The sequence below is a fragment of the Manis pentadactyla genome, chromosome 12 (genome assembly GCF_030020395.1).
Source record: "Manis pentadactyla isolate mManPen7 chromosome 12, mManPen7.hap1, whole genome shotgun sequence".
Taxonomy (NCBI): domain Eukaryota; kingdom Metazoa; phylum Chordata; class Mammalia; order Pholidota; family Manidae; genus Manis; species Manis pentadactyla.
The window spans coordinates 5,111,920-5,137,551 of record NC_080030.1 but is presented as its reverse complement, the minus strand read 5'-3'; the positions used below and the strand labels follow the sequence as shown (position 1 = coordinate 5,137,551).

Here is a 25,632-nt window from a genome sequence, read left to right as displayed (position 1 = left end):
TCTAGCTTTGACCACCTCTGCTCAGTGGGTCAACGTGAGCAAGCCATCTCTTCCCTCTGGACCCCAGTGATCCCAACTGTGAGGGGAGGAAGGTGCTCCACACTCTAGGTGGCCAGCAGACCCTGACATTCATGTTTCTACCTACAGAGGGAGGTGGTGTTCTACTGAGCAAGGAGAGCCCATGTCTGGAGCACGCCTTCAGGGCCAGAGGTGACAGAAGCCTCTGCTGAGGATACAGATATCAGTTCCCCTACCAGAGATGAACCTTTACTTCTTCCCTATCCTCAAAGTTGGGGGCTGAGCCAATTATGGGGTCATCTGACCTTTCCATCAAACCAATTACCTTGCCAAGAGCATCACTCCATGGCTAACAGACCCAAATGAGAGCAGATACCAGGAAAAGATCCCATGTCCTGTCCTCCAGTCCTGCCCTCTGCCTTCACAGCAGCCCTTGACTGGTTTACCCAAATCACAGACCCTTGTCCCTCCATGGGGCATCCTAAGCAAGCCCTGGTGCTTTAGTCCAGAGCTGAGCTCTGTGGGCACGGTCGACTCTGATCCCCCAGGCCTCTGCTTAAATATCACTTCCTCAGCAAGGTGTGCCACACCCACCACCCCAATCCTAATTTGGTCTCCCTCCCACGAATTGAAGGCATGCTGTAATTTTCCTTAATGTATTTATCACAACATGTCATATGTATTTCCTTCTTAAATGGTTTCTCTGCCAGACTGTAAGATCTGTGATGACAGTAACCTTCTGTTTGCCTGGGCTTCCTAACTGGTTACTGAGTCAAGAAGGAAGTCACCAAAACAACTGAATGAGTAGACTGTGACTTAATAGCTTTTTAAGCCCCTCTGAAAGACATTCACTGTGAAGAAAAATTCAATCTAACGAATGCTTCTTTGAAGTCCCGCATGCTTAAGTTATTTAATGCAACGTCTTATCAGGTGAAAGACCTAAGCAAAGGAATGCCCAGGGCAGCCTTGTCGAGGCCACATCAGGTGGCTGCCGAAGCTCTGCCTGGAATCGCTGCCATGTCCTGATGCCAAGCAGTACCACACCTACTCCCCTGCGGAGCCACCCCGACAGGAGGGCAGAAGACCAGGGCAGTCCCTTTGGCTTAGGATGAGACTGCTGCTTTACCTAATTCCAGGACCATGGAAACGTTTTTAAATGTTCTTCAAGTCCTTGGAAAGCTTCTGAATTGTATCACTTCTCCTCCTGTCCCCAGGAGTAGCATATTAGTTGATTTGTTTTTAAACCACTAACAGTCCTCAAACTACATACGTACACATGTATATACACATGCTTAAGATACTAGAAGATACTAATGTTAACACTGTTAAGGAAAAAACTCAGCAAGCTAGCTACAAGTTTTGTATAGGCCAAAAGACAGCAATTTCTTTAATAAGAGAACATTTAGATTTTAGCTATTTACACCCATTTTCTGAGCAGTGTTGTACGATGCGGCGAACTATCTGCTCTGCCTGTTACTCTCCACCAGGTAACAGGACATAAATAAGGTGTTTTCTCTCCTTTTCTTAAAATGAGAAACGACCACCAATGAAATTAACAAGCAAGAAATAAGTGTCTAGACTACTGGGTTCGTTGTTCACATGCCACACTGAGGCTTAGCAGCAGGAAGCGTACCTTTCCATACTTGTTGAAAAGATTCTTCAGATCTGTTGCTCGGGTGGTGGAAGACAGTCCACTGACCCACAGATTCCTCCCAGAGCTGCTACTGGTACGACCTGCAGCGGGAGGGAGAGGATTACGCTGTGTCTCAGGCGTGGCAGGAGGCATGACCGTTCCTAAAATTATAGCCCAATGTCAACTCTCTGATTCTAGAATTTAATTATTGCCAACACACAGGACAGAAGATGGAAAATCCGGATCACAGAAGCTGTTTCCTTCTTGAGAAATAATCACAGCCACGGCAGTCACAAACTGAAATGTCTTGACCATCAGTTCTCAACCAAGAGAGGTTTCCAAAATTTCTTGTTAGGTTTCTCTTCAATGGGCAGGATAGGATTATAATAAACGATACCAGGATTCTCACTATCTCATAACTGACAACCAGCACAGGGACATGAAGCACAAAAGCTTTCAAACTAATCTGTCAAGATATCGTTAGATGGTAAATTCCAGCAATCCTCAACAGAACGAACTACTGGATCTGGAATATAGGTATATGTGCAGGCCCCTCCCTCCCCAGTAAGGGATCCACAGGTGGCTCGCTGCCACGTAAGTTAAATCATACCTTTTTCATCTTTAATGATTGGCTTTATATCTTTTTCTTCCTTAAAAGAGCTAGAGACAAAAGTTAATGTTACTCATACAGGAGAAAAGTGAAAGAGAAGCAAATTATAAATATGATACGTGCTAAACTGCATACCTACCAGAAAATTAGTCTGAAATAAAATTTTAACAGACATCTTTGCAAACTTATATTGGAAATCTGACCCCCAAAATACAACGTCAGATTATTAAGTCAATTCGATTTAGCTGAAGGTTAACACTTAACAATTTAAGAACACAACCATAGTAGGTTGAGAAAAAGAAAAGGAATCGAGTTACCCATTAAAAATACACAAAGAGAAGTAAAACATTCTTTAGCAGTAACTACAATTGCATCAGTCTGGCTGGCCAATTGCAGAAAAAACAGCTTATGTGTGTCATTAAACGACCAATGAAAAGGAGATAGCGTCTGGTCTAAAACTGAGAAAAAACAAACCTCATTTTCTGATCAGCGCCCTCACTGGCTGAGGACTCTTTAGGAGCCGGAGGGACTTCATTACAAGCTTCAAAAGCAAACTTCTTCACGTCTTCTTTGCTATCCCTGGGGTCTGGGCTTGAGGCTTCCTGGGGCGCTTCCGGGACCTCCTCGCTAGAGGCTTCCGCGGGCTCTGGGGCTGTCCTACTCTGCTCAACTGGCTTCTCTAGCCCTACAGGCTCACAGTCCGTCCGCGCGCCACCGCCTGTCTGCTCCGCGGGCTCCCTTTTCACTACCGCTAACAGGGTGTCTGCCTTGCTCGACTGAGCTTGTGCTGTTGACTCGCTGGCCAAATCTAAATCACCCTCTTCCGGATGGGCGCTGCCAAAAAGGTCCTCTTCCTCCGCAAGCTTTCTGTCTGGCCCCACGCTACTTGTATCCTGTGCAAATGGCTGCTCCAGCTCGGAACCTTCTTCTTTTACTGGCTCAGATTTACAAGTTTCCCCCAAAATGTCGAGTATTTTCTCATTTTCTACGGATTTAACAGGAATAGAATGGCACAAGGTTTAATTACCAGGGAAATAAAGCAATCACAAATGTGGAACTGGCACGGCTGCCACACTAACACGAAGAGAACCGCTAGCTACACAGAGATTGGAAAACCCGCGGGTACACAGTTACACTGGTTACACTACCTGCGCTCCGACCGACGGCTAGAGCAAGCCTCTACGCTACAGGGAAGAGAAAAGACCCCCAGATTTAAACACCTGCAAACATTGGGCTGCTTCTCGACAGTCTTCTTCATGTTTTTGTTCGAGTGTGGGTCTTCCGCTTATTTTTCCAAAGTCCAAGTTGCTTAACTGAATGTATCACCATTCAATGACAGCTCAATTTCCAAATTTCTTTGAATTTCTTTTAAACACAACAGTCCAACATGAAAACCAGAATTTCTTCCGGTGGCGGGAGATAAACGCAGTCCAGAAGGGGAATAACATGCTGGAAATTTTCATGAAGAAACTCTGTCTCCTCTTCTGGAATCCAGGACTTCTCAGATTACGAGTGCCCTGACCACCACTGTATCCTGCCTTAACTGTGTTAATCAATGACTGCAACAAAATATCACAAGATCTGTTTCATGTGTAGAAACACATGGAAGAATCATAGGGGGTGGGGAATTACTTAAAGGCCACGCTACGTGGTTAGAAATGGAAATAATCACTACATCTCACCAAATGTATTTTCCCTCCAGAAACCAGAACGGCACTTCCACAGATCTGGTGATATGAATGGGTTTCCAATCTCTGATCCTTGTACGATCTGGATTGTCCACCATTAAAATAATTTACAACACCGTAACACAGCTTAAAATATACAGACAGCTTGAAAAAAATAGGAGTGGGAAAACTTTCAAACCATAACTGCCGTGTTTCTCTTAACAGTACCTGGCTCCAATAGCGGTTCTTCAATATCCTATTTTAAAGAGACAGAGAAAGAAAACTTAAAACCTGGACAGACATGTTTCCCCAACAGTCATGTCTTTCACTCAAGTATGAATAAACACCTTTTTCCAAACAAATTTCATACTCAAAACCATGCATTCCATTGAATAATTCAAAGACAAGCTCGTTTTGACAGTTTTGCCCCAGCAGAGGTGGAGGTAATACTTAGCCTATTCAATGCCCCCCTTCATTTGGCCACCCCACCCCCAAGTCTGAGCTGACCTATGGCCTCTGCAGTGGGAAAGCTCCCGCAGTCAAGGTGCAGGTCACACAGATGGCCACTGCTTTATACATCACACCAGACTTGAGGAAAATGTACTTCTGCCAATGCAAGGTGTTATTTACAACCGGACGCTGTCAACACAACCCTCTCTCTGCCCTGCTCGCCGGGCTGACCCCTGACTAGTCATCAGATCCCGACTGGGAGAGAACTCCCTCTGGGAAGCCTTGCAGGTGCTCTCACAGGCCTACTGCCTGAGCCTCTGCCCCCCAACTTCTCTTCCCTGCTGGCTGCCTTCTCGCTGGTTAACAGCACCCACCAGACCGCAGACCCTGAGGCTACTACACCTGTTTGGCCCAGTCTCTCATCCCTGGCACCCAGCTCAGCACTAATGTGTTTACATACATACACATATCTTTTTTCACTACAGAAAGTTAACTACTCGTGTTGAGTTTCCAGCCACACAGAACCAGACAGTACTTACCGGAGGTACTTTCAAGTCCAATGATGAAGCATCCATAGTGTTCTCGAAGGCTTCGCCATCCACCTGAAAGATGAAACCTAAGATCACTTTGTGGAGACCGAGTTGTGGATGCCAAGACCTACGCCTCACCAGTCTCCAGGCAGTCTACATGTCTACTTCCTTCAGAGCACCTCTCACCATCTGCAAGTCTGCTGCTGGGCCTTTAGTTTACCACCTGCCTCCAGGACTAGGTGACACTAGCACTTCTGACAGGCTTGCAGACAGCAGGTGCTCTGTGGGCACTGGCAGTGAACAAACGCATTCCTCTCCTAGGCAATTTCTGTTTATTGGTGGTCAACATACACCGCCCAGAGAATTTCTAAAGCAGATCAGGAAAATGAAAACCTTCACACTCTCTGATTTCACATGGTAGGGATACTTTTAACAGTAACAAGTTAAGTGGGCACTTTCTTCTAGGGTGCTCTATTTAAAACAAACGTTTAACTTGTTTTCTCTTTTTACCGCTATTAAAAAAATAACTAGTTTTTTTAAAGGTTACTAAATTTGAAGACCTTTTACCTTTTTAAGTGGAATACAGTAATATCCCTTCCTCAATTTTCTTTTTCCTCTTCTAGGTTTGAACCTTATGACTGAGATGCTTCCATTAACCAATAAGTTAGAAACCAAGTCCATGCTCTGGAAATAATTAACACTTATACAACAGGATCAATGTGCAATGCTACCCTAGGCTGAAGGATAGTCATGTCTGGAGTTTGTGACTTCTGGCATTTAAGGTTTAAAGTTCAGTCTTACGTGGGTACTTTTTTCCAGTGTAAAGCTGTAATTCCTTAATCAAAAACAAAAAAACCACACCACCAAACTGAGATGGCTGGGCATGCCAAGTCAGTAGGTTAAAATGACAACCAGTCCTAGGATGGCCACCAGAGTGCTTTATGCCAAATACGGGAAATGAAAGTTGGTGGTGTGCCACTGGCAAAAGAATCCAGCCCTCTTTTATGTACAAGGACAGTCATAGTGGATCCCTTTAACGGCAAGGTTCTATTGGGGGGACAAAGTACTTTTCTTCACTGTATTTCGTATCTTCTCATGTAACTGTCGAACTTTGTGTATAGAACACATTTTTTAAAGTATCAACAGGATTACCTTGAAATTGAGATCATGTATGGTTTTCTTACCTTCCTATAGTTTTTTTGGAACTTAACTTTTATAGGAAAATACTTTAATCACTTCTGTCAGCCTTTCATGGCTTATGCTTAGAAAATGTCTCCCACCCAATTGTAAAAATGTTCTCAGCACTACAGAGAAGTTATGCATTTATACCTGACCTATGCAGAGTTCAAATGCCTATAATTTACCACCGATGTTTAGACACCGAGTTAAGTTAACTGGTGATTTAACTATGCTATTTAGCCAACTCCCAGCATGTTCTAGCTCATATGAACAGTATGTAAGCATTGGGGGGCCTCAGGGATCCCCATTTCACCATGTCTACAAGTTACCTACAGTGTGTTCTGTGAGCTGAGGTGGGAGCTCTCTCAGCTGTGCAGCCACATATTCCTTGCTGTCACAAAAGGAGTCCAGAATGCTGTCAGAGCCGTCGTCCCCAAAGTCTGGAGCACTGCTGCTTTCAACCTCAGTTTCTTCTAACACACTAACATGCATCATGTCAATATTCTGCAAGCTCTCCAAACTTGCTTCCAAATCCTCCTGTAAAGAGGAATGCAAGGTGCCAACGACCAGGCAGGCCAGGTTGCGGACTTCTTGCTAGTTTCCTCTGGGACGCCACATACCTGCCCGTCTCTGGAATCTTCTTCCAGGCCATTGTCTTCTGTGCCTTCTTCCTCCATCTTTTGTCCTAAAAACAGAATATATGTTCAATTAAGTAATACTCAGGTACTGGCCTCATAATTTGTTTATACACAATTATAGATTTCAGTCTCAGCAAGAATACATTATAAAGAACCTAAAAGTGCCTGTTCCTCTACTGTGTGTTTGGTCTCAAATGGGACATGAAAACCGAAGACTTCTGCAATACTATTAGACAATGTATTTTGACTTTGCACAAAATATCTAAAAGTGTCTGCAGATTTCAAAACCACTCCCAACTAGAGATGAACATCCCCACAAAAAATGAGCAAAGGGTAAAAACAGGTTATTTTCCCAAAAAAAGTGTTTCAAAAATACAAAGTCCATGTAGTAACCAAAACTGCAACCTAAAATAATATCCCAGATTATCAACGAGCTGATTTTCCCTAAGCAGCACCCATTTCAAGCAGGCTGCCTGCCTCTCACCATTCTTTAGCTCAGGGAAATTTTTTTGCAAGGCAAAAAGCAAAGGCTACTATCAGAAAGTCGGCAGTCACTCTGTATTTCACGAATGCAGAAGAACCAATCAGAGTTAATGCTATATCCTTCCAAGAGGGTTGGAGGAGGAGAGTGGAAACTTCCAGACTCAGAAAGGAAGTAAGATCTCTGGGCTCCATATGTATCAAAAGTCTTAGAACCATGCATACAGCCTTTATTCTAGGAATTTCTCTCTTAGGGCAGGTGCTAAAATGCCAAAGAATTCAGAACAGTGTACACGGCCTGAACGTTCCAAAAGGAAACAAATCATGGCATCTTTTGTTAATATGTGGGACACTAGTTACCAATAGGAGACATGGGGTGCAACCTGGCAATGACTCAAGACATTTTTGGTGTTATAACTGGGTGTGGGGGTCCTCTTGTCATCTAGTGCATCGTGACGTGGATGCTGCTCAAAGTGCACAGGACTACACATTACTCACTCTGAATTGTCAAGTGCCAGGTCTGCCAAACCCCGCGGCACACCATATGACATCTTGCAACTTACAAATTATGCTTTTAAGGAACATTTCATATGGGAAAACACCAACCAAGTAAAAAAACCAAGAAAACAAAAAACAAAACCACATAGATCTACTTTTATTTTAAAAGTGCACATGTGTACATGTCAGTGTGAGACTACATTTGTAAATTGCAGATGGATATAAAACAATTTTCAACAGTGTAAAACACTCAGTGGTAACAATACAGATAATTTTATTTTCATGTGTGCATTTTCAGATTTTCCTAAGCCTCTAAACATACCTTTACAATTTTGTGAAGTGAGAAAATTAAACATAAGAAACCTAATCTTTCACTACCATGGAAATGTCGCCATCTTAAGTATCTCACTCACCATTATTATGAATAATCACTCAAGAAAGTAGTTTCATTAGATGTCAGCCATCACAATCCTTACATTACTTAAAACTCACGGTATTACCAGCAGGTTTATTGTCTGCATTTGACACATAAGAATTTAGTTTGGCCCCAAAGTGAGACTTAAAACTCAGCTGTACCACTTCTCATTACATCTAAACCCAGTGTATTCTTTTGCAATATGTAGTATTGCAATGCAATAATGTCTAAAAACTATTGGTAATTGCACCCAATTTCTAGGCCTCTAAAAAGCAGCCTGCAGCACCCACCCAGATTATATACATGAGATGCAGACCAAAAAGCTTTACCAGAAAGGTCCCCACATGTGAGTGGGAATGACGGACAGATGCAGGGCAGACTGTACCCCAATCCCAAGGGCCTGGTCTAAACTCTGACTAAAAGCTGGTGGGGTGTGGGAAAAATCACATTTTAATTCCATGCACAACCTAACTCAAAATTTTAATTCGTCAAAACATACCCATATGTTTTCAACAATTTCATCTGTTTAGTTGAATTAGGGAGAGGTTTCTTGTTCTGACTCATAATGTAGTTTTCCTTCTCAGAAAGTTTAGCTACTCTATTTTGAAAGGTGGCAGTCCCTCACGAATTGCCCGAATTAGTCCAACTCCTTGGCACAGACTCAGGAAAACAACTGGTTAATGCTAGCTCAACACCCTGCAGGAGCTGTCCTCTGCCCCAGGACTTTGGCCACCTGTTTCTCCCCTGGGCTTTGGCGACTTCCCTGAAAAAGGAAGGGGAAGGGTCCAGTGTCTAATCCCAGCTGGAGCTGTACTGGCCCAAATGTTCCTTTACACCAATGGAAATCAACTATGATGAAAGCTTTTTGACAAAATGTTAACTCCAAGTAGTTTTGATGTCGCCTAAGCTTTCATCCAGGGATTCAAAGAGGTATTTGAAGCACTCAGCTAAAGTTTAGTCTGTCTAATGATATAAAGCTCCCCGTTAGGAGCCAGTAACATTCTGACTGGTAAGCCTTGAACTTCAAGTTTTAAGTGAGCATCTACATTAAAGCTTTCATTAAAAACCTTTGAACTAACATATTAGGTTGTTTCACAGCTGCAGTAAAACAGACTTTCAGACCATGGGTAACAGTGACGCACAAAGAGGTGTTTGTTTCTTCCTGTAGAACAATCTCTTACAGTCTGTATTCATGTGGACTGTATTTATAGCTGAAATACAGACAGTTCCAAGGGCACCAAAACATATCGATGTTTTAAAATTAAACCTAAATGTAAATTCCTTATGTAACCCAACTAAAAAGTTTAACCTTTCAAAACACATGGGTAAGTTCTAAACAGATGACTTATGGGAAAGTTTTCCTTCTAGGAAAAGCTGTTTAAAAGAGTAAAGTGAAATTGTTGAAAAGGCTACAAATTAACTTCTTTTTACTTTCTAAGCATTGTCCTCCACCACCTGAATTTAGCACCTGAATTCAGATGAACAGGACACATCCAGCTATGGGAATTTTTGTGCCATACCTTTCAGGAAAACAAGCCCATCACACAAGAGTTTTGATTTTATATTGTCCTCATCACCATAAAACCTAATAACGAGGATAACAGCTAATGAGAATTGCAAGGTTTCAAAGTTTTATGGAAAAATGCTTCCCAAACTACTGGTATCAGCCATTTAAAAAAAAAAAGAAACACTGATAAATGTCACAACATGGATGAACCTTGAAAACATGCTCAGTGAAAGCCGACACAAAGGCCACATGTCATAGGATCCCATTTATATGAAACATGCAGAGAAGGCAATTCCATAGAGAGTCAATCAGATGATCACCGAGGGCTGGGGAGGGAGGCAAGGGAGTTGTTTTATGCGTGAGGAAAAAGCTGTATGTAGATTAGATAGTGTTGACAGCTGCCCAGGCTCGTGAACATGCTTGAAAAGCACCTAATTGTATACGTTCAACAGATGAATTTTACAGTATGCAAAATTATGTCTCAATTTTTAGAAACCCACATTGGTGAAAAATAGGCAAGGTGCTAACACTCTGACATCTATTTTGGACCCTAGAGAAGTTGTGTTCTATTCTGTCTTGCGTTGGTGTCATTTTCCTTGGTTTAAGACCTATTTTTTGAACCAGGAAGGAAGCCAAGCAGGTGCCTCTGTTTGCTCAGACCAGTTGGGCAGCCTTTCCCTCTTGCTCTTTTTTACCCCCAGTGACCAGCAGTGAGATTTTTCTATATACGTACATATATTTCAGCCTCACTTGGCACCAGCACATCTACTCCTCCCCGCTGCCCAGACAGGGCTACTTGTTAGCTGGTGAAGAACAAGCTTATTTTCAGACAGAGGACATTCTTGCAGCGGGAAGAACAGGAACAGTGCTAAGAACCAGTTCTCTAAGTAAGGTCTCTAAACACTCACGCGGCTGTTAGCACAAGTGGATACCTTTAACAAATCTCTTCGCTGGCTTCTTGCTTGTGGCTTCCAATGCGATGTCAATGTCATCAGGATCCTGCCCTTCTTCCTCAACAGCCTATTAGGAGATGAATTTTACAATGTTATCGGGAGCTTTGGGGCACACACGGTTCTCTGTGACATACACTTCCCAGTAAACAAAGGCACAACTCTCCTTGCAAAGAGCAGTTCTCGGTTCTGTTATCTGGGCTGCGAGCCGGAAAGGCACAGGATGTGCCCAACACAACTTGGTTCTCTCTAGGCCCCATGCCCAAAAGACAAAGGGATGTGTGAGCTGGGGCTGCAGAGTCAGGGTCAATGACCAGTTCCCAAGGACACCCAACCTTGAAACTGTCGGACATTCTACTTTAAGATAACAGAAGACCTAAGATGTGCTTCGTCTTCCACAGAAAGGGGCTGAGCAGTGTTCAACAGGCCTTCTTGACTTCTAGGAAGGAAAACCACTGAACAGACAGGGTAGCTGGAGGTATTTCAGTGCCTTCCATGTGCCTGGCACAAGACCGAGCACTCGGTGGTGAATTTAAGCTCCTCTGGGAACTTGTTCTGGCTGGGGAGACGACAATCCCCCACACTCAACTTAGGATTAAGTACTACGAGGTCGGGTATAAAAACAGGATGGTGTGAGAGAGGCAGTGCTTTTAGAGAGGGTGGTAGGGGAGGTGCCATCTCAGACAGACCCAAAATGACAACACGGCAGGAGCCAAGAGAAGACTTGAGAGAACAGTAGTTGGGCGGAAAGCATAAGAGCAAAGATCCTGGGGCAGGAAAAGCAGAGCCCCCCTGTTTTGCAAAATCTCAAAGGTTTGGTTTAGTCATCCGTTCTGCAGAGAAGGAAACTGAGGCGCAGAGAGAGGAAGGCACTTGTCCAAGGTCACAGAGCCGAGTCGCCAACCCGAGCCCCGGGAGGGGCCCAGGGAACACCCCGGCGGCTAAGACAGGCCTTCCGCGCACTAGAGGAGCCTGGCTGGAAGACAGGCACAGACGGGCGGCGACGAACCAAGGTCGCGCAGCTGGGTCCCCCGGTCCGCGACGGCTCGGGCCGGGGTCGGCCAGGGGGCGGGAGGGCCAGGCGCGCCCCAGGGCCGGGAGTCGCGGTGACAGGCTCGCGCGGGGGCGTGCCCAGGCCTCTGGCTCCACCCCCGGGGGCCCGAGCCGACTCACCTTCTTTAGCCGCTCCATCAGGACGCTCTTGTTGCCGCTCGAGTCCAGATTCCGTTTCCTCAGCTCCGCCCGCAGGTCGATCACCCGCAGGTCGCTGAGCCGCCGCGTTCCTGCCTCCGAAGTGCCCGGACCGACAGCGGCCGTGCCAGAACCCGAGTCGGTGGACCCTGCCAGAGCCTCCGCCATCCCGGGCTTCCCGTCTCCGCCAGCTACTTCCCACACCGCCGGCGGCTGTAGCGGCTCTGAGCACAAAATGGCGCTGCCTAAGAGGAAAACGCACTCGCTTCCTCCCGCCCCGCTTTCCGGCCGCGCACGCGCGCCGCACACACCCGCTTTCTCATCCGCAAGCACGCTCGTGCGTCGTCCAACCCCACGTTCCCCGCCGCAACGCGCAGGCGCCGTAACTGCAGCACGCATGTGTCCCGGACGTTCGCGGCGGGAGGCTGGTGAGACACAACGCGCCTGCGTCTTCCCCCCAGGACTCTCACCACGCATGTGCAGACGCGACTGGGAGCGCCCGTCTTGCGCCGGGTGCGCTTGCGCAAACGCGAGGCGCGCCGGGGCGGCTGGAGCTGTTCCCTCGCAAGCGGCGCCATTTTGTGCGAGGAGCCGAGATAAAACCGGCCCGGTTCTGTGTGAAGTGGGTGGTGGAGCCAGGGTCCCTGGAATGGCGGAGACTCTCTCAGGCCTAGGCGATTCGAGTGCGGCAGGCGCAGCCGCTGTGAGTTCCGCCTCGTCGGAGACCGGGACGCGGCGCCTCAGCGACCTGCGGGTGATCGACCTGCGGGCGGAGCTGAGGAAACGGAATCTGGACTCGAGCGGCAACAAGAGCGTTTTGATGGAGCGGCTCAAAAAGGTGGAGCTGGGGCCCTGGGGGTGGGCAGGAGGAGCGGCGGAAGACCCCCGCGGCCGTGAAGGGGGGTTCCCTGGCCTCGGGGTTGGCTCCCCGGCCCTCTTTGAGGCCTGCTCCCGTGCCTGGCGCCCCGATCGCCTCCCGGCTCCGCCCAGGCCCCAGAGGGAAGCGCCCAGCCCCGTCGGGCCCAGGTTCGAATCCCAGCGCCGCATCGGGCGAGAAAAAGAAAAAAAAAATCTAGACGCGAATGGGGGAAGTTGACGCGGTCCCGCAACCGCGGGCGACGACGGCGGAGGGCTTCTGCTTTCCGCGTCGGCCACTGTGCCGGGGTCCCCCCTCTCATTGTCTTCTCCGCAGAGTCTCAAAGGAGACGGGGAGCCCCGAAACGCTCACTTCCTGCGGGGGCTGAGGGCACTCGGCCAAGGTCACGCGGCCGGGAAGAGCAGGCGTCGGGATTTGAACCCAGGCCTGCCGCGGGCGGTTTTTATTTCAGAGAAGATAAGATAGGTGCCCCTTGACCCGACCGGGCCAGGAAGCCTGGAGTAGGGGATTCATTTGCAAAACAGACGGCCCGAGAAAGTGTTCAGAGGGGGAGGAGACACGCAGTGCGGGGATTTTGCGGCGCGTGGAAAGGAAAGTGCCCGGAAGTGTGAAAAGCAGGCGCACGGTAGGGAGGCGGGCGGAGCACGGGCTCCGGGGCCTGCTCTTGGGCACGGGAGGCCCTTAGCCAGCCTCCGAGCCTGTGCTTTCTTGTGTAGAGAAAAGAAGAGGTAGTAGGGCCTTAGTGTTAGTATCAACCGAGACCCGGTGAACCGGGAAGACGCTGAAGCGTGATCGCTGCCGCTGCTCCTGAGCCCTCGTGCCCGCCCGCCGTTTGCCAAGCGGGGGTTCCCGCCCCTGCCTCGAGGGGCTCCGAGGCGTGGGAGTGGAAAGCACCGAGGACCGTGCCTGTTTCTGCCCTTCCAGTGCCCTTGGGGTCTCTCTTATTGCTGTTGGCGACTGTCTCTGCCTTTTTCTTACCTAACTACGCCTGTCTCGGGGCCTCTCCGGAATAATGTTGTCGGCTTGGCTGCCTGTCCCCTCCCCTCTCCCCCCACCCCTGGAGACTGTGATGCTTTCTGACTCATTCCACACTCCTGACTCCTGAACAACTGAAAACGGGGGTTTTATTTGTAAACGATTACTGTTGAGAGGAAGCAGGGGTTGTTTCCTGTTTTCTGAATGACCAGGCTTGGGTTCCAGGGTGAACTGATTTTGTGCAGTCAGTTGGGCCTTCCTCACTGGAGCTTGTGTTTCTTTTACTATGGATACTACACTCCCTTCACTCAGACAAGGAAGGCAGTTTATGGACCAACACTTTTTACCTGGAGAAAATGCAAGGAGGGTGAGGGTGAGGGCTGCCCCCGGGGCAGATGTGGTCCGTGTTCTTAGCCACCACGGCCCTGGTCAGCCCCAGAGAAGGACCTTTGTCCTTTTTACCCCACTCTGCAAGGTTGCAGTCTTGATAGGATGGCGTTGAACCTTCCTGTCAGGCAGGTGGCTGAGACCAGTGTGTGACCTCAAGAGTCTCCTATCTCGCCAGTCTCAGAGCTATACATCTTTCTAGTTAGGGATGAGGCCACAGCCTGTAGACTCATCTGCTTCCCAATAAGTTACTGACCTCTTCCTCTTCCACTTCAATCCTCCAGTTGGTGTTCCTCTTTGGTTTATTTTTCCAGGAAGGACAAAAGAGGAAAAGGTGGAGAGAATGCAGAGTATAATTTACTGAAGCCTCTAAGGCTGATGTAAAGCCACAGCCCCCGCAGGGATGATGCTGAGACACTGAGGAGCAAAATGGCACACTTTATGTCTGGGGCAGTTCTGCAGTTCTCCTAGTGGTGTTCCAGAATCTTTTGTTACCTGGAGTAGGGTGGGGGACTTTTCCGGTTGTGCTTTCCTTGATTCCAGAGTTGATCTCCAATTTCTGTATCTTGCTCTGGAGCGAAGGGAAAGATTTTCTGGTTACAAGTTAGTTGTGGAGCCCGAAACCACATTCTAAACTTGGACTTCCAAGCTGGAAGGCTCCTGAGAATCTGAGACTTGTGAAACAGTATTTGAAGTGGATTTAAATGGAACTTGTGCTTATAGGCTAATACAGTGAAGAGAGAAAGGGTTATCAAGTAAGACACAGCACCAGGAAGCCTGCTGTTACGCAGGATGTTTTCCTCGGCCTGTTCAGTGCTGATGACTGAGTGCCTCCTCCAGCATGGAAGGGGGCGATTCCAGTGAAAGACAAGTTCTAGGGATAAGAGGCGGGGCCTGCCTAGAGATCCACATAAATTGTGTCCTTCAAGCCAGGTTACCTAGTGGTTAGAACAAGGCCTTCGGAGCCAGTCATAGATAGGTACGATCTGATGAGGTAATACTGTTGTGTCCATTCCCATGCCCCACCCTGTAGGGATTCAGCCAGTGAGTTATCAGTATTCTGTCCCGACAGTGCTGTGTGTAGGCACAGGCGGGAGAGAAGGCCACAGAGGGTCGAATAGCACATTGTTGGATGAAGCCATAGGAAATTAGAGGGTGCCTTTCCCTTTTTGAGCTCCATTGGGTTCATGAATAGGATGAACCAGATTGTGGTGATAATAGTGTTAAAAATAAGCTAGATGTTTGTTGAATGCTTGCTGTACATGGGTGATACAGTTCTCACAACTGCCTTTAGGGTAAGTACTTTCATTAGCTTCTTGTTCCAGAGTATAAAGCTCAGAGCAATCTTAAGTAAACCTGCCTAAGTGCACACAGCTAAGAACCGGAGGGGTCAGTCTGCCAGCAGAGCCCTTACTCCAATATAGAGCAAGAAGACATGGGCAAGGCCCTTTCCAGCTCAGCAGTCTGAAGCTTCTCTGAAAGTGAAGTGAAGTCTTGCATACTGCCTCAAATTTTTGGTGATCTTTTCTCTTACCTTCCCTTTAGGCAATTGAAGATGAAGGGGGTAATCCTGATGAAATCGAAATTACCTCTGAAGGAAACAAGAAGACATCAAAGAGATCCAGCAAAGGTATCGAGGATTTTAGAAGCACCACTAATGTTAAGCGCGTTCTTCAGAACTACTTCCTTTGCTAATGTGCCTTCTATACTTGGCCGTGTTTAGGGTGTGGACTGCCCAGTGAGTATAAAGGGCCTCAAGGGCCTCTACTGTGTTTTGTTTCCATGGTGCTTGGGAATTCAAACAGGATGGAAGGTGGGTTTGCATCTTTACTCATTTTCCTCTGTAGGTGTCTCAGCATCCTTTGCTTATCCGGACCCTTAACTGTCTTTAAATAGGATGTAGGACTGCTTGAGTCTCCTCTCCAAGTTGCTCTAACTTGCAGAAAATAATTCCCCCTTTAAATACCACCTGGCCAAAACAGAGTTGTCACTTTACAGACATTGCTTTCAAAAACTGCCTACTGCATGAAAGCCACGTTCCACATGGCACTACCAACCTGCCTCACTGCCTGACCCCCAAATCTCCATTCTCCTCCCCCACCTTCCTCTCTACATCCTGAGAGTTAATCAGTCTCTGAAAATGTGGTTCACTCTCTTGGCCCCCTGTGCCTTAGCTTATGCTTTCCACCCCTCCTCTTCCCCATCTGTCTGCTGTCAAGTCCTAGTGCATCAAGGAGACGACTCCTGATCCCACCTACAGCAACCCCTGTCCTTCAGCCCTCTGCTCTGCCACGGCCTTTGGGTCCCTTAGACCTCACTTTAACACTTCGTCATCCTACCTGTGGCATAACCGTATTGTTGAAGACAGGAGCCGTGTCTTGCCTGTCTTCTCCCTTGGTATTTACTCAGTAATTCAATTCAGTAACATTCAACTATTCTAAGAAAGAATCTGCTAAAACTGGGCATTTGGACTATTCTGGAAGATCCCTTAGTAATTGGAGGCTTTGTTGCTTGGGCCCCAAAACAATGAAATATTCATATTACCCGAGGGAGGTGGGGGGAGCAGGCAGAATTGGGTCTGAGATGTCTAAGAGGCAGCTCTGCTGTGTACTGGGAGCTCTGGGGGAGCAGCAGTCGGTCACCTCGCTTTGGACTGAAGTCCCTTCTGTGGTACATTGTGTGTGTTTGGCTTTGCCCGCGTCAGTGTCTTTGTCAAGGCAAAGAGCACTGGAAAGTCAACAGCTGGTTGTGGCGGGGAGGAGAGCCTATGGATCTCCTTTTCTGCTTTTCTTTTTCTTTTAACAACAAAAAAGGAATGCTTGAACTAAAGTATTTAAAAATACAGACTTGCATTAAGTAAAATAAAGTTCCTTCCCTCCCTTCCAGGCAGGAGGTAACACATTACTAGAAGGTTGGACCTGCTTTCCCAGACTTTTCTGTGTGTATGCAGTAATTTAAAAGTAAATATGTAAAGACAGGCTCATACCTGTGTGTGTATATTTTAGAAAGACTTCATTCTTTTTTAACTGTTTGTAGTACTCCTTCATACAAACGTGCCCCAGTTTAGCTCATTAGTCTTGTTACTAGACTGCTGTGTTTTTTTCCAATTTTTACTCCGCATCTCTGATTATCAGTGCTGCCATGAACCAGAAGTATCTCTGTATAGTTAAAAGGATATATTTTTTGATAATTGAACCAGAAATCGAATTCTGGGGTCAAGGATATATGTATTTTATTTTGAAACAGCCACTGAGAAATCATTCTCAACAGGCTGCGTTGATCTCTCTACCAACAATGGCAGGGAATGCCTATTTCTTTAAATTCTCACTTAACATTGAATATTGTTTATCTTCTTAAATGTTGCCTCTTACATAAAAGAAAAATACTTAATTGTACTTACTGCATTTCTCCACAGGTTAAGTTTTCATTTGCTTATCTTCACTGTTTAGAAGCTTCTGATGCTTGGTGTCTGTATTTCTGTATTCTCTGAATTGCCTTTTCATGTTCTTTGCCCCTTTTTCTGGTGGGTTGTTTGTCTTACTGACTTTTGAGGGCTTGGTCTCTATTAAATGTTGCAATTGTTTTTTTCCCAGTTTGTCTGTTGACTTGTTTGTGCTATTAGGTCATTAAGGTGTCAATCTTTAATACAGGCAGTGTTGTCAACCTATTATATGTGGTTTCCAGATTTTATACTGTGCTTTTAAAAGTCCCACCTTGCTTTAAAGTTATAAAAAAATATTCTACATTGTAGAGTAATATTTATTATTTTATTTTTTCACGTGATGTGAGGTAAGTAAGGATCAAAAAGTGGAACATTTCTGTTAGATTTCTCATGCCCTTTCCCAGTCCCACACATACACCACCACCACCCAAAAAAACAATTGTGATGACTTTCACCATAGATTTGTTTTTCCTGTTCTAGAACCTTAGGTATGTTAGAACCATTTGGTACAAACGTGTCTGGTTTGCTCAGTGTAATTAGTTCTGTTGTGGAACTCTGCAGTACAGTTTACTATTTGAGAGGGCAAACCTGTAAGTTCTAGTGAATTATTTTTAACTATTAGATGTCACGATTTAATTGAGTTCTTCTGATCTGTTTTATGAACACTCAGAATGATTTGTACTGATTATTTTCATCATAATCCTAGAAAACATATCTCATGTAATTTCATTACTCCTCCAAAACAGTTTTACACCAGTAATTCATATACCAGAGTCTTTTACAATAATTACTGGTGAAGTAAAATTAACTGGAAAAGCGAAGTCAGCGTGTATGCTTTAAGCTATCACCTGATCCTGTGCTGCTGGATTTTTTCTTCATTTTGACAGAATCTCGTACATAAAGAAAAGATGCAAGAATAAGTAATAGAAGAAAGACCCATATACTCTTCACCCAGATTCCGTAAATGTTAGCAGTTTACCTCTGTTTTGTTCTTTCCTCTCCCCCTTCTCTCCCTTTGTGCATGGATGTTGTGTGTATTTCTCCTGAAATAATTGAGAGTGAGTTGCAGACACGGGCCCCTTTGCCCTCCCTACTGCAGGAGTGCCTGAAAGCAAGGCCCTTACATAACCATAGTTAGGAAAAGCAAGAAAGTAACATTGATGCAATGCTATTACATAAGCTTAGAACTTACTTAGATGCAGTCCTTTGTTTCAATAATGTTTTTTATAGCTCAAAAGGAAAAAAATCTAGGGTCATGCTCTCCATTCAGTTGTCATGTCTTTTTGGTTTCCTTTAATCTGGAACAGTTCCCAAGACTGTCATTGGATTTGTAACATTGCCATTTTTGAAGAGTACAGACCATTTATTTTGAAGTCTGTTTTTTTTGTGTGTCAGGGGGGTGGTTTGGTTGGTTGGTTTGGTTTTCTCATGATTAGGCGCAATTGTACACTTTGGTCGGCATTTCACTGGACTTCCGTGCATCCTTTGCAAAGGCACGTGGTGTGCATTTCACTAACTGACTTAAAAGAGGTGTTGGTCTGGTTTCTTCACTGGAAAGTTACTCTCTTGTCCTTTGTAAATGTATCTAGGAGGAAGAGAACTTGAGACATGTGAATACCCTGTCATCCTCATTAAAGATGAAGGAACCCGTTTCATCATCCACTGATTCTTGTCCAGTAGAGTTTCTCTAAATTTATTATTCCTTCTGCATTTGTCAGTTGGCTTTCTACCATAAGGGATAGCTTGCCCTTCTCTCTGATTTATCAGTATGAACTGAAGGATTCTTGTTATATTCAGTAGGTTACCTTTCTTCATGGTCATTACTAATTTTGACACTCAGATTGTCCCAGTGAGAGCTCTTTAAGCGGGCTCCTGAGTCCTCTTGACATGTCTGTATCAGTCTTGCAGCATTAGCTACACTTGGGCTCAAGAGGGGGTTGTGGTCTCTTACGCTTTCCCTTCCTGCACCCCAGGTGGGGACTGACTGTTTCTTCCAGGCATCCTTGTTCCTTTCCGTGGAGAGTGGGACTCTGCTACTAATGGCAGTTCCTTCTAGATGAGCGCTGGGTTTGTATGGTCTGTTGGGCTGAATATGCCTCACGTGATTAAATCCTGGTGAAACGATCAGAAATAAGCCAATGACAACTTGAAAAAACTGAAAAAATAAAGCATTGTCTTAATATGAACAGTGTATCTCCCAAACTCAAGAGCTAGTTATAATTATCACTTGATTCTTGGATTTTTGAGGTGGCAACGTCATCATCTGCAAGTCAAAGACTTAAGCAAGAAATTGACTGGTGGACATTTTTTATATATATATATGTGTGTGTATATTTATGTATGTATGTATATACACATGGTTTTCTTAAATAGTAAATCAAGCCTCTCAAGGAAATATTCAAGACTTCTGACATGGCTACATTTTCCCAGATGGGATGACTTAATATCAAAAAGCTGTCAATTCTCCCCCAGAGTATCTAAAAAGAAAATTTGGGACTTGTTCTAAAATTAATCTGAAAGAAAATGCACAAGAAAACTAGGATTTAGAAAAACCAGTGATGTAGACTTGCTCTAATTTCAACAGGATATTAGAAACAATGGAACGTTTCAGGATTTCTTCATTTTGAGGTAGCACCAAGGATTTCCCAGTTGGCTATTTATCTGAGGGGGTGGGGGTGGGGGGAGAAGCTCTATTCTTAACTTCCTTCCACTCAAAATAGAAATTCCAGCTGAAATAGTACTTGTGGAATATAGTGGTAAGAAAGACCTGAAATGAGACTAAAACGGACACTTGGCTATGTGCAAGTAGTCTCTGGACAGAAGATACCATTAATAATTAAAACACATAATAGGCTGGGAAAAAATACTACAGCATCTAAACCAGTAAGGAGTATAGTCCAGTTGATGAAGAATAGAGACTATGAACAAGTAGTTCACAGATAAAAGAAAAAACAAACATGGCCTATATACAAAAAGAGTTCCCCTTGCTAATGATTGAAAGGAAAGCAAATAAAAATAAAGAAATGTCATTTTTTTCTGTCACATTGGTAAAAGTTTACACCGTTCCTAATATCCCACATTGTCAAGGGGCTGAGGAGATGGCAATTGTTGGAGATGGTAATAACCTTGAGGTGGAAATAACTAAACAAAGGAACATTATAGAGTGGAGTAAAGGATGTAGGTGGATCAGTGTGTAGTGCAGGAAGGCATTTCAGGGCCTGTTAGTAACAGGAGCAAGTAACAGCAGTGTGTGCCCCGTGCAGTCTCATTACATGACACATCTGTTTCTGTTTGTATGTGCATGTTAATGCCCAAGAAAACGCTTTGAAGAACCTGATAACAATGGTTACCTCTTACAAGTACAGTGGTGAGAAGGAAGACTAGCTTTGTTCCTTATATTTATGAAGGTGAATCTTTTATTAGCAAAGTAAAATTTACAGTGAAAATGAGTATGAATCTTTGAATGAGTGTATGTGTTTAATTACATAATTGTGTAATCAAATGTTTTAAAATCATGGCCTCCCCACATATGCAGCAGGCCATGTGGAGTACTGTGGGGAATCTCAGCAGAAGGCAGTGTAGACCATCTAACAGGTGAGTTTAGCCATAATCTCTGAGGCAGAAGCTTAACAGAAGATGGAATCATACGTAAGGGGGGCCTGGGAGCAGGTGCAGGGGCAAGAGCAGAGTACCTTCCTGCTTCCGGAGGCTGCCAGCTAGGGTGTCACTACTCTGTGGAGGAAGGATTTGAGGGGCACCTTCTCCCTTCGCACTAAAGACGGCACTTCAGTCTAGTTTCTGCCAGAGTGCTATTTTTCATTCACATTAATTTTGTGTTGGCTTAAGCTCATTGTTTTTCATCTTTGGAAAGTAGGGCGTCTTTCCTAAAATAGGAATTTTTTTTCCCCGTGATACATTTTTAAAAAAATAATTCTTACAGTACTGTGTTTCAGTGGAGACAATACTGGTAAGGCTAAGAATTCAGAGAGAAGTGTGTTGTTCTCTCCTGCTGCTCACTCCAAACACATGCCTAAATTCCCAGTAGAGGTACCATCCAATAAGAAGAGATCAGATCTAGAGAGACAATGAAGGCGAGGAAAAGCAGGTTAAATAGAGCTGGGTTCTTGAACCACCAGAGGGCAGCATGCTTTGCCGCTGCCCCACCTGCAAGATGGATGTTAGGCACCTCCTTTCTCCAGCTGTAGATGCCACAGTGGCCCTGAAGCCCCAAGTGCCGCTCACTGGTCTTCGTGATGAGCTGTTTCTACCCTTCCACACAAAGCCACCCAGGAAATAAAACAACCTGGTGTTAGAAGTTGAGAGCAGGTGATGATGACCAGGATAGTGATTGTCGATAAACAGCTAGCGCTGGTGCGCGTTTTGTATGGATATTATGGTAGATCATGTTTTTCTCTTGATGTTGTCCTGTCACTTCTTACTGGAAGAATTCCCCCGGGAGGGGTGGGCCTGCAGTGCCCTTGTGCCTACTGCCCAGGGCGGAAGGTGGTTGTGAAATGGAAGATTGATTTTGCTTGATGGACCTGACTTTCTTGTGAAAGAAATACAGTGTAAACGGGGTGACAAGTTTGTGGTAACTTTGAGTTTCCAAATAACTAGGATAGGATTGGACACAGAAACCAGTGTATATATTCTAGAATGTCATCAACTTTGTCAAATACAATAAATCTGTGGAAATGCTGCTGGTGCATCTTCCTGGCATATTACACTGACCACTGGGTTGAGTTCCAGACAATTAGAAGCTCTAGGCATGTTCTGCCATAGGAATACAGTAGTGATGGGGGGTTCCCGGCCAGCCACCAAGGCTATTTGCCTGTAATAATGTGTTAGATTCTAGTGTTAGTGTTATGATCCTCTGTTCCTTGATGAGATACTCCTGAAAACATGAATTGAGACTAGAATATGGAAAAACCAGATAACACTTGTTATAAGGAAATTTTTATCCCTGAGAAGTTTTTTTTAGCCTCAGTTACAGTATAAATGATTAGGTCTGGGTTCTTGTCACCCACCTCCCCAAATGTTACATTTTATGCTCTTCGGAGATTAATCATTAAATACAGGCAAGTTAGTGTCTATTTCCCTTTTATTACTTAAAAAAAAACAATAGTTTTGAAAAATGATCTTCACATTGAGAGAAGGACCTTGTAGGAAGTGTGTTCCTGAGGTTCTGCCGCAGGAATGTACTGTAGCCGAGCAGGGGTGGCCAGTGAGTGTCCCTTCCTGCCGCCTTCGTGTAAGGAGCTGTAGCTCCAAAACACCTTACCCTGCACTGTGCTTTTGAGACATGGTCTCCACAGTATATTTCATGTGTTTCATACTTAGCATTTATTCTTCACATTGAAAATAGTTTAATTTTAGCAAGCCTGCTTTTGAGACCAAAAATATCATTTTTTTTTGTGAATTTCCATTTTGCTTCAGCTGTCTGTTATCATTTTATTTTATTTTTTTAACTCATTTTAGCATTTGTGTAAAAAATAAAGGCAAATGACCACATAAATACTATTGGGATGAAAGTGCCAACATACCTGCCCTCTGTGTGAACTGCTGTCTGCAGAACAGCTTGTGAATGTTATAAACTATTGCTTTGAAATATTAAGGGGTTAAGTGAAGGGAGTTAGGAAAACGATGTCCTCATTTTTTAAAACAGAGTCAAAGTTGTCTAATAAGTGAAATAAGAGCCTGAAAATGTCTTCACCCTCTTAATGTTACTCATATTTTCTTGATTTTTAAATTTACTAACCTCCTGAACACACACCTGAAGCTAAGCCATTCTCGTAGTTTCCTTTTTTCCTAGTTAATCTCAATACTTTATATTTTAAGAAATACTGTACTTCCACAAATTAAAACTGGAACAAGAATACGAGGTCAGTGGAAGGGAGGAGAAATGTTGAATCGTCCCAGGCATATAAAGGTATCTAATGATGAGCAGGACCAACATTTCACATGAGTGAGGAGAAAAAAGATTAGCACATGGTGTGGGGAAACCAGTTTCCAAATGGAACAGCCATTTGGAAAATTGTCTCAGCACAAAACTGAAAAAGTTAAATGTAAAAAAATGAAAGAAAAATAAAAAACAGGTGAAGGCATATTTATGTGGTCTTAGTGTGGAGAAGGGCCTATAAACATGAAGTTTGGTAAGAACCATTTATATGTAAAAGCCAGTTAATGGCTTGGCTACATGAAAGTTAAATTTACCCAAAACCCATAAAGTTAAGAGATGGGGGAAGAACTGTGGGGGTGGGGTGGGGATTGTGTTCTATATATGGCAAATATAAAGTGAGAAATGGAAGAGACTTTTTAAATGGAGAAAGGATGTAAGAGAAATTTTTACGAAACTACAAATAACCAACAATAAATAATTCAACCTGAGCAATCAGATAAACTCAGATTAAAACAAGTAGTCCTTTTTTGCCTAGCATGTTGGCAAGGAGAAAGAAAAATGGCTGATTTTAACAAAGCTTTAGAAAGACTGGCACTTTTTTTCACTAGCTGGACCTCTATGATTTATAGTCACCGCCTCTGGGATCTCTTAATGGTATTGTGGGTTTGTGGGGGGTTTTATTTTGTTTAATAAAAGCCTTAAAAACATCCCTTTGTCTTGGGGATGTGTTTCTAGGAATAGGACCTAGAATAATTGCCGTTGTGCAAAAATAATTACCAGGATGTTCATCTTTGTAAGCATTCTGAAATTTCCAGACATATTAATCATATCAATGATGGTGTATCTGTATAAAGCCACTAAAGTATATGGAAATATGTTAACATGAAGTGAAAAGATTACAGAATGGTAGCACAGTGCCATTTTTACAATCGTAGAACATACATAGCAAAACATGGGGCTATCTGTATGTGTCAGTACATGATTACATGGGGGCTAACTCTGGGTGGTAGGTAACATTGTGAATGGCTTCTCTGCTTATTTGTGTTTCAATTTATGTCATTGTTTCTGTGGGAAAACACGTTCTTTGTTACTTAAGTAGAAAGCAACACATTTGTATGTGATCTGTCTCCCGACAACAAAAGTCACTTGACACAAAAGCCAGGCCTTAAAACAGGTCTGATCTGCCTCGGCTCAGCTCATTGCCAGCTCCCTGTGCTTTCACGGCCACTTGGTGAGAACAGAGCCTCTGCCTGTCGTGGGAAGGGGCTCCCTTGTCCATAATGGCCTTCCCATTCCTGGGTCACAGGGAAGGCCACAGCTGTTCTAGGTGTCCACTTTTGTAGTGCTCAAGGCCTATGAAAGTGAAAGTCCTTGCTTCTGGAAAATACTTAAAACTGATGTCATGCTGAAACGATTCTCTCTTCAGGGCGTAAACCCGAAGAAGAGGGTGTGGAAGATAACGGACTGGAGGAAAATTCTGGAGACGGACAGGTACGTGCAGCCTTGTCAGTGAGTGACTGGGCCGGGTGGACCCGCAGCAGTCACGTGGTGCTTACTTTGTTTCGTCACAGGAGGATGCTGAAACCAGTCTGGAGAACTTGCAGGACATTGACATGATGGATATCAGCGTGCTGGATGAAGCAGAAATCGATAATGGCAGCGTTGCAGATTGTGTGGAAGATGAGGATGCTGATCATCTCCCCGAGTCCCTGGCTGACAGTAGAGAGCTAGTCGAGGGAGATATGAAAGAGTTTCCTGAGCAGCTTCAAGAACATTCTGTAGGTAACTCGGCAGAGTCTCTGGAATGTACTGGAATATAGCAGCTCCTCAGATATAACAGATGATGTGTTTTCTGTCTGGAATCAAGTTCTTTTGATGCCAGTTCAGGATAATGGCTCATCTGTTCCATGTACCATTCAGTTGATTTTGAAAACAGCACTTTGTTTCATTGAAAAGTGGTGTCTCGTGAAGAGCAGGAGCATATGCTACCATCTGCATAATGCAGCATTAAACATTTCAGGGACACTGTTCAAGACCATCCTTACAGGAGGTCATCTATGGTGTTATGGCTTGGATGCCTCAAGAGTGCTGGAATAGAAAGAGCTTGAAAGTGAGTCTTTTCCTGTTAATAGCCTGTTTGTGCTCTCCTATGAGTCAGCCTTGTGCTAAGCTTTGACATTGTTCTGAAGCCTGGGTGTTTTTCCTGTTAGAAACAAACCAAATTATAACACAGTTCTAACGAGTAGTATTCATTGGACTCTGCCAGGCAGTAGGCATCGTGGCTCT

The 25,632-nt window shown here is 44.6% G+C and overlaps 2 protein-coding genes across 7 annotated transcripts in view; one reads left to right on the top strand and one right to left on the bottom strand.

Moving 5' to 3' along the window:
* Nucleotides 1-12,137, bottom strand: part of SAFB2 (scaffold attachment factor B2) — a 29,001-nt gene extending 16,864 nt beyond the window's left edge. Inside the window, exons 1-9 of one of the 3 annotated variants that reach the window (XM_036884394.2) lie at nt 11,749-12,137; nt 10,558-10,645; nt 6,708-6,772; nt 6,421-6,624; nt 4,918-4,980; nt 4,157-4,184; nt 2,736-3,246; nt 2,262-2,311; nt 1,652-1,752 (exon numbers count right to left, since the gene is read on the bottom strand). In XM_036884394.2, the coding sequence (XP_036740289.2) occupies nt 1,652-1,752; nt 2,262-2,311; nt 2,736-3,246; nt 4,157-4,184; nt 4,918-4,980; nt 6,421-6,624; nt 6,708-6,772; nt 10,558-10,645; nt 11,749-11,934 (1,296 nt within the window). In that variant the 5' untranslated portion in view covers nt 11,935-12,137. Of the gene's footprint in view, nt 1-1,651; nt 1,753-2,261; nt 2,312-2,735; nt 3,247-4,156; nt 4,185-4,917; nt 4,981-6,416; nt 6,625-6,707; nt 6,773-10,533; nt 10,646-11,748 lie in introns of those variants that run through there. The other 2 variants (XM_036884398.2, XM_057489782.1) reach the window with 2 other exon arrangements.
* A 139-nt stretch (nt 12,138-12,276) lies between these two features.
* Nucleotides 12,277-25,632, top strand: part of SAFB (scaffold attachment factor B) — a 29,986-nt gene continuing 16,630 nt past the window's right edge. For 2 of the 4 annotated variants that reach the window (XM_036884439.2, XM_036884430.2), the window contains exons 1-4: nt 12,291-12,604; nt 15,551-15,635; nt 24,773-24,837; nt 24,918-25,124. In XM_036884439.2, coding sequence (XP_036740334.2) covers nt 12,416-12,604; nt 15,551-15,635; nt 24,773-24,837; nt 24,918-25,124 — 546 coding nt within the window. In that variant the 5' untranslated portion in view covers nt 12,291-12,415. Of the gene's footprint in view, nt 12,605-15,550; nt 15,636-15,728; nt 15,819-24,772; nt 24,838-24,917; nt 25,125-25,632 lie in introns of all 4 variants that reach the window. The other 2 variants (XM_036884412.2, XM_036884421.2) reach the window with 2 other exon arrangements.